The following is a 12,822-nucleotide window of genomic DNA, read 5'->3' as shown; positions in this document are numbered from 1 at the left end:
TTGTATTGCAATTTCACATCTCTTCTCACTTTGATAGCTTCTTGATGTCACATCATTTGCTAGTTTTAGTGAAATGTTGGTTGAATCTGGTAAAGTTAAATTTTTTTCCTGAAAAGTTTTAATCAAATGTTCAAACTTTGATAATTTTGCTACTCAAATAGCATACTTTTATAAATTTAAATGAAATGTTGCATACTTCTATCTATGGAACAGCTTATGCCAGTTCTAGGGAGTAAAATAAAAAGATTAATTCCACTTTTTGTTTTAAATGAAACATCCTTGGATTTTTAGTATATTTGAGAATAGTCTTTAGCAACATAATTTTTTCAATGGCAGTTTATAATCAACATATCTCAATTCCAACTGAAAATAAAATTTCAACAAACCAGGAACTATAAACAACAACAAATATAACAAATCACAAGTGAAAGGCTGTTTTCATGTACAGAGTTTGGTGATATGTTTAATTAAAATAGATACTTTTCTGAAACAGAATTCTTTTAATGGATTTTACTCTTCTTGCTGCTGGTATTGGATTAAAAAGATATTTTTGTAGCCTTCTGTAATTGGTTGATAAGCATTCCTGGGTTTTAGTTAAATTAGATGTATGTTAGTTTCTGCAGAGGGGCATTTTCCAGCATTTGAAATTTAATAATTAGGTAAGTAATGTAATGACTTTAGTTTCATGTAATTACTTGAGTATTTAAAATCAATTAAGAGTAGATTTCATTTTTAAATAGCTTCCATTTTTTATTTTATTAGGTTAAAATGCCTGCAGCTTAATCTTAGGAAAGATATTCTGTTATTTATATTAAATCTAAATCCCTTAATTTTCCTTGTGACTATGTAGAGCTCTCTTTTATTAATTTCATTTTCACTGCCTTAAAAATTACTTTAAATAAAGATTTTATACTTCTACATCTTTTTTCCATATTTGCACTAATTTGACTGGTAGTTTCAAAATAACTTATAAAATGTTGATAAAAATGGTAACTCCTGAAGCACTTTCCATTAAATATTCTTAATATATCAAGACACTAAATATTAATATATAATTATAGCCATGTGTAATCATTAGCTTTTATATTTCTGCAAAATTAGGGCCTTATTTTAATTCTTAAACTTCATCACAAGAAGTTAATTATCATCAGTGCTTCATTACATTTTTGCTAAACAATAATGAAGATGTCATTGTTGTAGTTTTTATAGGAGTCCAACAGTACCAAAATATCTTTTATTCAACTCTGTTAAAATTATGACTCCTTATGATGGTATTTTTGCTGTAATTCATTTTTTTGTTTGATTTTTATTTTTAGTTCAACTGTTGATGCAAAATCAGAGGAAGCTACTAAAATGGAAAAAGAAAAATCAGCATTAAGCAAAGTTTTGGAATCTTTGTGCATACATCACCAGCAACAAGTTTTGGCTATGTTGAAATGTATAGTCCAAGAGCAGAGTACTGCTTCTCTTTTTTGTTGTAATGCATCATGTTCTGTGTCTTCAGAATCTCAAAAGCCCCTAATTGAAGATGATATACATAGTCTGTTCTGTAGTTGTGAATACAGACTGGCAGAAAGAGGGTGCTTACAAAATGAAAGACAGAGCCCTGGTTTAGGGCCTCTGCCAGTCTGTATTAAAGATTTACATTGTTTATCTTGCCAAACTGTAACTGTTGAACATATTAAGACAGTAGTGAATAGAGAAATCGCAAATGGTTATAATTCTCACAGGTGCTGTTCTGGACCACTACCAAACGTTCACTCTACAAAATCCACCTTTCATAGTCCTCTTTTGTCAAGGGAATTGTGTGATCTTTCAGTAAGTCTTAAAGATCTTTGTAGATCTCGAAGCCCCTCACCCCCACCATTGTCACCTGTACAGACTGAAGGAACTGAAAAGTTAAAGGATGTCATCTCAGAGCTTTCAGGCTTAGAAAATAACAAACTTGAAACAAATATTAACCAGCCTCCATCTCTCACACCAGCAGAAATAAGCATCAACAAGTGTGATCATGAAGGTAAAATATATAAAACTAAAAAAATAAGTAACTCTGATTTTTTGCTCTTGGATGACAGCAATAATTGTACCAAAAATCATGAAAAAGGTGAATCTGGTTTCATTTTTCAAGATTTAATGGATCGCATTAATGAAAAATTAAAATCAATAGAAACCACAGATACAACAAACCTTATAAAATTATCTAGCAGTGATTGTAATGCAGATTACGATTTCAAGTTGGGAGATTTAATAACCTCTCTCTTGCATAATGCAAAGGCCAGTGATTACAGTTTTATGGAATTACTGAGTCAACATGATGAAAATGTAGAAAATAAAATTATTCAGACAAGATTTCGAAAGCGTCAAGAAACCTTATTTGCAATGCACAGTTCTCCTGACTCACCCATGTTTAGAAGGCAGTCTTTACAGATAAAAAGAGAACTTGCCAGTCTTGATGAAAGTTTTATTAGAAAAAAATACAGTGAAAAAAATTCAAGGAAATTGATGCACAGTGATGAGATATTTTCATCGGACAAAGAAGAATTCTGCCATTGCCAGGGGCCTTGTTTACAAAATTCTAAAAGCTTTGAAGTTAAAAATCATGCAGAAACATCATTTTCACCAAATTATGCATTACATTCATTGCAACTACCTCTTCGCAGTTTAGAAACTAACTCGGCTTTTGATGCATTTTCAGAAAGCTTTAAAGCAACTTCACCTGAGAAAATGAACATAAGAAAGTCACAAGAGAAATCTGCAACTGGAAAAATGATTGTGCAAAATCATTGGGAGAATCCAAAATTAGAGACTTTTCAAACTCCTTTGAGAAGTGATGTTCCTGAACCTCTAAACAGAAATAAACGAAATATTGTGCCTCCAGGGTGGTATTCTATATATGTAACAAATAATTACGTTTTCAAAAAATCTCCTAAGGCCAAAAGAGTATCTGAATCCACAAAAAAAAAAAGAACTTGTGAAAAATATTCAGATTGAAAGCTCACACAATATAGACCTAAACAAAATTGCAATGAGTTCTAATTTGCAAGTTGTTGTGGAACGTTTGGAAGATACAATAAATATGGCCAAAAAGTCTTGGAATAATCAGTCATTATCAGAAGGATATAAAGCATCTAAGAAAGTGATAGAAGTTGATGGTAAAGACCAAAATTCTGGGAGAAATATGAATCTTAATCTAAGTAGAGTGGCATGCAAAGAGCAGAGTTTAACAAAGTCTCTGGTAACATCCAACAATATTATCAAAAGTCATTGTATGCCTACAGTAGATTTAAATAACAAAAGACTTGATAATCTGAAAAAGTCTACTTCAGATATGGGTAGCTTGATTTCCAATGCTGAAAATGTATCAAAAAAATATGAAGGTGTGGAAAGCTCTTCAGTACCCAACTATTCTAGTCCTATTAAACTCATGTTTTTATCTGAGGTTAAAAGCAATGAAGGAGTCAAATATACTTTAACTTCAGTTGATACATCTCAATCAAATGCTGGCGTTCCTTCTGAAAAACGTGTAACACATCGTGGAATTGGGAAAAAAAGAGAAACAAATGAGGATACCCCAAATGCTAAGTATGAAAATTATGGTTCTAACCATTATGATAATGACACTCTTCAAAGAGAATTAAACAAATTTAATTGTACAAAAGAAGCTGCAGAATCTTCTGAAATGTTTGTTAATGATATAAAAAGTGATAAGCCACAAGAAGAATGTAAGGAAAATTCAAGTGGTATTATTGATTCATCTTTTAAAAGAAAACCAGGTAGACCTAAAAAAATAGGTCCCCAAGTTGTGAAACAGGTTAAGCGACCAATTGGAAGACCACCAAAGCCTAAAATTGATCAAACAGACATCACCATTTGCCAAAATGAGTCCTTTAATACTGAAAGAAAGAGCTCAGAATCTCTCATATCAGAAGTAAAGGAAGGTATTTACAAAAAGAGTATTACAGTAACTGTTATTTATGGCAGATCAAGAAGAACTAAAAGACATGTTTCTGAAGGAAATGCAAACAAAAGCAATATTAGGTCTTTAAATAATGTTGCTGAGTTTCCAACTGAATATAATAGTCTCAGAAATATTAGAGAACATGAAATTGACTTAAGTGAAAGGGTAAGTGCTATGTCAAGTTTGACTACTGAAAGTGAGATCTTGGAGTCAGGCTTTGAATATGTTAGACCTATCAAAAACAAGTCTGTGATACCTCAGCCTTCCAAGAACATTATTCGACCAAATCAAAAGCCATTGGCAATAATTAGAAAGCCTGGTAGGCCTGCAAAAGTGAAAATCTCTGGCATCTCTGTGACTATTAATAGAATTTCACCTCAGGAAAGAGAAGTAAGTATTAGCAGCTGCTTACCTCCTTTAGAAAAGGAGACTATGTTAGAAAAAGCTCTGCCTGAAGAAAAGTTTGATCAACAATGCAGTAAGATGGATAACGTAAGGCACACTGCAGTTGACACGTGTAAGAATGGATCAAAAAGTATGGTTGCTGCAGTACCTTTGAGACATTCTATTAGGGACAGAAAACCATCTCTACATTTCTTACATTCATTAGCATCTTCTAGTTCACTTTTTTATAGAAATGCTGTACTTCATAAGTCATACAAGCTCCATTTGCAGAAAGGTAAAAGTCAGAAGAAAAAACATAGGCAGTCAAGGATAAAAATAGCTTCAAAAGATACCCCAGGAACTAGATATTCAAGGAATGCAAAAAAGTGTTTGGACGATAACAATTTAGTGTCCACTTCAGAAGTCTCCTTGGACCCTATAATTTCATCAAACCCTTTGCTCAGGTGGTGGGCTACATCTACTTCCAATGATTCCTTATTAGAGGAATTAAACAACAGATTTGAGCAAATAGCAAATGCTTGGGTACAAGTGAGTGGAGATGAAGCTGAAAACTGTGTTCATAAAAAAAGACAACATGCTGAAAATGATAATTTCAAAATAGCAAAACCTCTGGAAACATGTCTGTTAGAACTTGAAGTTTCACCTGTAAAAATGCTTTTTCAGAAAAAATATGATTTGAATGAACTCTCTACCTGGTTTATGCAAACAACAGAAACACAATCTCTTTCACTAGTTAGGAAAGCAAATGCTCGAAACCCTTTGGAAGTAATAAATACCAGGGGAATTAAATTAGGTACCAAATATTCTGATTTTAATAACAGCCCCTTTAGAAAGCACTTTAAAAAATTTGCACTCTCTTCTCCCTCAAAGTCAGCAGGGAAGTTGCATATACTACATAAAATGGTTAGCTCTCCGCTCTTGAATATTAAGAGTAATTTAACACTAGCTAGATTAAAAAGAACTGAGTTTAAGGGGTTACACCATGAGAGGTGGAGAAGAGAGGGTAAGCTGCACAGCCATGGAACAGTTGATTGGAACTCTAAAAGGAGGAACTTAAGATTTTTCTGCCAGAATCAGTTTTTAAGTAAGACTGGGGGGAGGACAAATACTGACATCCCACTTGAAGGGGAAAATGCAGTAGATAATTCGTGTATTGTGCCACCTGAGATCAGGGATGACTTTTTGCAGCAGCAGATGGCAATCCCTGACCTTAAAACACATTCTAATATAGAGAGTAAATTTAAGTCAGAAGCAAAGGAGACTGGAACAGATTGCAGCCAAAAAGATTTTGAAAGGGAACCAAGACCAGGAAGTGTATGCTCAAATAATTGGAGGTCAAAAACTTTAAAAGATTGTAGGATATTTTTGAGGAAGATCAACTATCTTGAGCACAGAAACACTTTTAAACTAAATACAGTCATTTATTCTCCTGAATCTATTGACAGTGGAAGTAATCATCAGACTCATTTAGAAGAATCAAAGCGCTTTACTTTAAGGTCCCATTCTGCTAGGCAGAATTCTTTTAAAAAGCAAACTAAAGAAATAGAAAATACTAAAGCAAATAGTCCTTCAAATGATAAATTCACTGACCAGCTTGACAATAGTAAATTAAGTAAATTTGTTAGCTTTGACAAGAATCCTCCTGATAGTTCTGAAGTTATTAGCAAATTGAACAAAAGAAAAAGACCACCTTGGAAGACCACAGAAATTTCAACAAAAAGACATAAACGACAGTCTTGCAACAGTGGACAAATGGCAAACTATTTTTCAAAATCCCAACTAGGTAAGTTTTTCTCTACTTAATTTTAAAAAGTTTCATTGTAGGTGCCTTGAGTAAAGTACAAGATAACAGGTAGAAAAAGAGCAGCTGGTTCAATTTTATTTCTAAAATATTTGGACAACCTGATTTCTTGGCACCTAGTATGAAACTCATGTAATTAGGTGTTTCCAAATGTGCTAGTGTACTTCCCCACCTCTTAATGTATCCAGAATTTCAAGGACATAAAAACATATTTAGTATAGACAGTTTCTTTAAAATATATCATTAATATTAAAGTTTTATTTTCTGCACTTGCATTTGATAAATCTAATAAAGTTTTCATAAAGATGACCAAGTGAATAACTAAAAATTAATCACTAAAGGCCAATGTATGTATATATTCTCTTGATAATAACTCTGAGACCAGTATAGAAAAAAATAACTATTTCATTGCTAAATTGCTATAACATAATCCTTGGCTGTCAGACTCACATCCACAATCAAGTTCTTATAGCCTTTGGTACTGCTTTGGAATCACCTTGAGACTGCTTATTTGAAGAGTGATATAATTTATTTCAATAAATCAGGTTTGTTGAATAGTTCTTTTCTTAGAAGTAGAATTTATTTCTACAGATGTAAGGATGTGAATTCCTTTCCACAGATAAGCTATATTGAGTCTTACACAAGTTATTGTTATATAATGCTAACCTCAGAATGCAAATGGAAATTGCTTTACCCAGCTAATAGTGACCTGACATTGGTGCCTAAGGAGACTTTAGAACTTACCAAAAATAAGATGTGGATGCTGTAATGGCAACATAGCCATTTCCAACTCTGTGCCTACTAATAACTGCCAGATAATGCAAAATATTAAGGAGATGTGGGAGTGCTGATTGTTTACTTTTTGACGTGAAAGCATGCTGGGTTGAATTTGGAAATTTAAGAATATGTTGTCATGATTGCATTGTTACATATATTTTAGGGTGGGGGGAGTTGATGAATTCTGTCTTAAGAAACTTATTTTAAAACTAAATAGTATTAGGTCTTATGTTAAATATTAAAAAGCAGTTATTAAATTCTAGAGTTTTAATAAATTAATGATTTTATGCCCCCATTTCAATTATTTAACTGAATAACTTTAAAACACCCATTTCAGTAATACCTATATGTAATGATTAAAAGTTCAAATATCTAATATCAGTAATTAAAATTTTAGAGGTGTAATAGTCTCTTTTGAAAGGTGAATCAAAACTGAAAAGAATGGCCTTTATTATCCTCAGGATAACTAAAAATAATACTATAACCAATATGTCAGAATTAAAAACCTCATGGTGATTAAAAATATATATATAATTGACCTGAAAATATACACACATATTTTTTAAAGACTGTCATGAGTGGAAAATAGAATGTGAAGTTCATTTTTAATTCTTTATATCATCCTCATTTCATACTTTTACTGTTTTCCAAAAGTAACTTGGATTTACTCATTTTAACAACAGAACCGTATTTTGTCCTTCAAGATTCTTAGCCATTGTATCTTCTAAGAAATAACTGCAAAGTATATTTCAATATAATCCACCCCATGAAATATGGGATCATCCTAGAAAAGTAAGATGGAAGATGCCTAATTATTTTTCAAAATAATTTCAAAATTTCTTTGGCATATTTACAAAATTTTTAGTGTCATGAAGAATTGTTTTTCATCTTTTTCATTTTAAAAACTTCTAGTACTATTCCCTGTTCTGCTTAAAGTTTTATTTATCTTTTGCTGATAACTTTCCTTCTTTATTTTTAACATTGTTTTTTTAATCAACAAGGATATTATTTTTATGAACTTGTATTTATAGCAATATTGTATTTATCTGTAACTGTTTTCTTAAAGTATTTTTTTCTCATTCTTAGTATTTCATTGATACTTTTTGCCTTTTTGGAAATTATACTAAATCTTGTTATTAGTTTATATATGTTTTTTTTTTCCTTCATAGAATAATTAGTGACTGGAGACTTGAGAGACTTAGCAATAGGACTTTTCTAGAAAAGTCTTTCCTAGGGAGATGTATATAATGAATTTTGGAATATTTCCTATGAGAGTTTTGCTTCTACCGTAAACATGTTTTTGTACATTTTGAGATTAACTGTTCAGATACATTTAGTACAATGGAATTTTAAAATTTATACTCCATCGGATTTGTACTACTGTATATCATCATGTAAATCTTATAAAAAATGCAATTTTGTCCTATTCTTAGTTCAACAAATATTTAATGAGTGCCTACAATATGCCCTTAGTCACCTTGGAAGCTTTGAAAGATTCAAAGTTCTATATAAGTTAAAAGACAAGAGCTGCTTCATTTATTTATTCAATAAGTAGATGGTGTTGTATGACTTCAGTAAGATAACGTTTGAAGGAGGCATAATGGTTAAATTGTGGCTTTTACTCTAATGAAGGTTACCATTTCTTGCGGGATGCAAAAATGAATAGGTGATTCCTGTACAAGGAGGAGTGCTGTGATCAGAGAGGGATGGATTATAGGAACACAGGAGGGAAGCTGAACTCAGATTTAGGGAATTAAGCAAGCTTTTCTGCCTGTCACATCTAGGCTGAGGCTTGAAGCATGCCTAAGTATTAGAAGTTGGAAGACGAATGGTTCAGGCAGAGAAAACTACATGTGGAAAATTTAAGTGACAAGAGAGCAGGCTTGTTTGGAATGCTGATTTATCAGATCTGAGGCATAAAATAAGATTCATGGATTGGGAGGGTGGGTGGAAAAGTGTCTAACTGAGGAAAGCATAGTCTGAATTGTGAGATCATGAGTTAATGAGGAAAAAAATATGTCTTAAGCCCAATAATAGCAGTAATTGAAGATACATTTGAGAGAGATCTGTGAAGGAAAATCAGTGTCTTAGTAGAGGAGTAAAGGATAATATCCAGGTGTCTGCCTTGGACATCTGGGGAATTCCTTGTAAATTTCTCTGAGATATAAGAGAACACTCATACAGGGTTTAGTTTTAGAACGGATTTGAGGTAGCTAGTGGGATACCAAGAAGAGAGGTTTAGGAAGCTGTTTGGTAATGTAAGTCTTGCCCCAGGAAAGAGGGCTGAGATAAATATTTAGGAGTAAACAAGTAATTTAAGCCATGACAGTGGAAGAGATTACTCCGTAAGATTGAAAGTTTAGAACCTAAAGATACAAGGAAAAGAAAAGATGTACACAAAAGGAGACTAAAGAGGGTACTCAGGAGATAAAAAGAAAGGTTAAGTAGTGTGGTGAAGGGAAAAGACTACAGTGTAAATTGTTGATAAGAAGTCAGTTAAGATAGACCCTTAAGTGGTTCTTTGATTATATAGCCACTGAGGTTATCTTGATGAGTTGAGAGAGAGAGCAGCTTTTGTGGACTAAGGGAAACAAAAGTCACATTCAGTATTAGATGATTAAATGTAGAAGAAGAAAGGAAGAAAATGAGCACAGAAAACTAAAAATAGCTGTGAAAAGAGAGGAGATTGAGAGTTATCTAGGTAAGGATTAAAGCCAAGTTAAAAAAAAATTGAAGATACAGAAATGAGATGGAAAGCAGTGGAAAGGGAGAGATGCCCCAGCTATGGTTATTGGATATAGGATCTGCAGCATTGTTAGAGAAATCTGCCTTGGCCAGAAGGGTCACTTTTCTCTTAAAGGATAGTAGAAACAATCTGTGTGAATGAAAAGTGATGGTTTTGTGGGCAGATGTTGAGATATTAGGATCCATTTTCTATAATCTGGTGGGACTGGGTATTGGGTAATGTGTATAAGGTTTGAAGTAGTTGTTTCAAAAATATAGCATTTAAGAGCTATATGGATTTATCTTTGCTGCCAGTATGAAAGCCTAGAGATAGACCATTAGATTTAATAGTGGCTGGGTTCACCAGGTGGTATAACAGGAGGATGAAAGGGTGGAGCCAAGAATGTCCATCCTGTGAATAGCGAGAAGCTATATGATCAGAGTTGAGTTCTAGATAATCTTTTCTAATACTAACACATAAGATAGATTTGGAGAGTGAGAGGCACAGGAAATGGAGTATGTGAAGAGCCAATTACAGCAGATGATTTTTGAGCTGACTTTCAAAAATGTTCAATTTGTTAGTTTCTTCTGTTTTCTCATCTGTCTTCAAAAATGACTGAATATTTTTTTCCATTCAGAATTCCGGTTTTCACATAGATTGTGATTGGTGATACTAAATATAGACTCCTTCAACTACTTAATACCAAGACTCACCATGCATCCTCTTTTCCTGCTTATGAATGTTTACCACATTTTTAACATTGCACACAAGATATTCTTTGAAATTTGCATAGAATATCTTTAGATACTATTGTATAAAATTTAGAATTCCTTCATATAATGTTATTCAATATCACAGTTGTCATTTAATAAAAAACTGAAGCATAGCATATATGATTTTCTAAATTTAACTGTGATAGAAAAATATTTCCAGGTAATTCACAGTCACCTCTGGAATCACAGGCATTCAAAGATGGGTTCCAAGTTACACTAGACCCCAAAGATGCTCTGTGTGCAAACAGCTTTGTGACCAAATAAGATTGGGAAATGCTTAGTTCTCTTTCTAATCCTTATTGATTCAAAGGTGTCCCAACAGCATGTGAAATTACATGCCTCTGACCATTTTTATATTGCAACTTTTCTGTATCACACAAGATACAATGTGGGGGTCGGCCGGCACCATGGCTCAATAGGCTAATCCTCCGCCTGCGGCGCCAGCACACTGGGCTCTAGTCCCGGTCGGAGCGCTGGATTCTGTCCCAGTTGCTCCTCTTCCAGTCCAGCTCTCTGCTGTGGCCTGGGAGGGCAGTGGAGGATGGCCCAAGTGCTTGGACCCTGCACCCGCATGAGAGACCAGGAGAAGCACCTGGCTCCTGGTTTCGGATCAGCGCGGTGCGCCGGCCGCAGCGGCCATTGTGGGCGAACTGACAGAAAAGGAAGACCTTTCTGTCTGTCTGTCTCTCTCACTGTCCACTCTGCCTGTCAAAAAAAAAAAAAAAAAAGATACAATGTGGGGAATATAGTTGGAAACCCTGCTCTGTGTACTTTCCTGCTAGAGTTAGACTATGTGTTATTGTGATGCTGTGATACTTCCACAAAGGATATAATGACTATAAAATATAAGTTAATTATATCTTAGATTTGTTTCTGTTGCATATAAATTAAGGTCATGAAAATTAAGTTGTAAGTGCTTTATTAACATTCAGCATTGAAAGAACACTATGGTAAATAGCTTTCAGCCAGAGGATTACATTCTGATAAGTGTGCTTCATTTTTGTATATTAGATTTTTTTTCATGTTGAGTTAAGAAAGGAATAACTGTGATAGCAGTCAGCTTGGAAGGCTTTACTCTCTGTATTACAAGCCATGTTTAAAAAAAAAAAAAAAAAAAACCTTACTATGATTTAGGAAAACATGTTAGATCACTGACTCTCCTCAAGGACAGGTGCATTGTCTTCATTTGGTCAGAACTGGATGAGATGAAGATGGGTATTTTAATGTGAGAATTAATTCATGATCATGCCTTTTTTTTAAGATTTATTTATTTATTTGAAAGGCAGATTTACAGAGAAGAGAGAGAGAGGTCTTCCATCCTCTGGTTCACTTCCCAAATGGCCTCAACGGCTGGAGCAGTGCCAATCTGAAACCAGGAGTCATGAGCTTCCTCCATATCTCCCACACAGATGCAGGGACCCAAGCACTCGAGCCATCTTCTGCTGATTTCTCAGGCCATAGCAGAGAGCTGGATCAGAAGTGAAGCAGCCAGGACTCGAACCCACACCCATATGGGATGCCCACACTGCAGGTGGCAGCTTTACTATGCCACAGTGCTGGCCCCATGCCCATCTTTTGTATGGGCTCCATATTGCCTCCTTGCAAATTGCCAATGCCATAAGTAAAATTATTAAAACTTTGATTTTGTTATTTATTTTAATGAAACCAGGAATTTTTAAATTAAAATTCATTCTGTTTACAGTTGAATTTTTTCTCTGTCCCATAATTTTCTAATTTCTAATTTGAGTAAAGAGATGAATTTCTAACTTTTGCTATAATACTCAAAGTATAAAACAGCTAATTTGATCATCTTGATGTTCTTTTCTTAGAGCATTTCTTGATTATATCCCATTGATCTGTCAACCTTTATTTAGTGTTGAGGATACCATTTTTACTGATTGTCCACTAGCTTTCATAGAAAGATGATTCACTTTATTCAGCAAACTTTGGATACTTTTCTTTTTCATGTACCAGGCATCGTTTTGTATATTAGAGTCACAAAGAAACACAGAATTTATCTAAAAGATTTTTCAAGTAATGTTTTATTTTGGGAACAGAACTAGTATAATTTGAAGTAAAATAACGTGATTACCATATTAGTGGTTGTAAATTGAAAGAATATTTTCAAACATAGGATTAATTTCCAAATCAGGAAATGTGGCCCATGACCTGTTTAGTAAATAAAGTTTTATTGGAATACTGCCGTGCTCATTCACTTACATATTGCCTCATTCTGCTTTTGTGCTACAGAGACTGTAAAGCCTACAAAGTCCAAAATATTCATGGCCCTTTGCAGAAAAGTTTGCAGACCCCTGTTTATATCACTACAATTTTGATGTGGGGTAGCTAGGAAAAAACATAAATAAGTTAGTGGCTTTTGAAA

The 12,822-nt window shown here is 33.7% G+C and overlaps 1 protein-coding gene across 1 annotated transcript in view; it reads left to right on the top strand.

Moving 5' to 3' along the window:
• The window catches only part of LCORL (ligand dependent nuclear receptor corepressor like), a 194,291-nt gene extending 184,897 nt beyond the window's left edge, over window positions 1-9,394 (top strand). The window contains 2 exon segments of the mRNA XM_070068064.2: window positions 1,317-2,955; window positions 2,957-9,394. Coding sequence (XP_069924165.2) covers window positions 1,317-2,955; window positions 2,957-6,166 — 4,849 coding nt within the window. The 3' untranslated portion in view covers window positions 6,167-9,394.
• The last annotated feature ends 3,428 nt before the right edge of the window (window positions 9,395-12,822 follow it).

Source organism: Oryctolagus cuniculus, chromosome 2, assembly GCF_051225735.1.
Source record: "Oryctolagus cuniculus isolate XC-2025 breed Fujian yellow rabbit chromosome 2, ASM5122573v1, whole genome shotgun sequence".
NCBI classification, from domain to species: domain Eukaryota; kingdom Metazoa; phylum Chordata; class Mammalia; order Lagomorpha; family Leporidae; genus Oryctolagus; species Oryctolagus cuniculus.
Note: the sequence above shows the minus strand (reverse complement) of the source record. Positions and strands in the feature narration are given on the sequence as shown.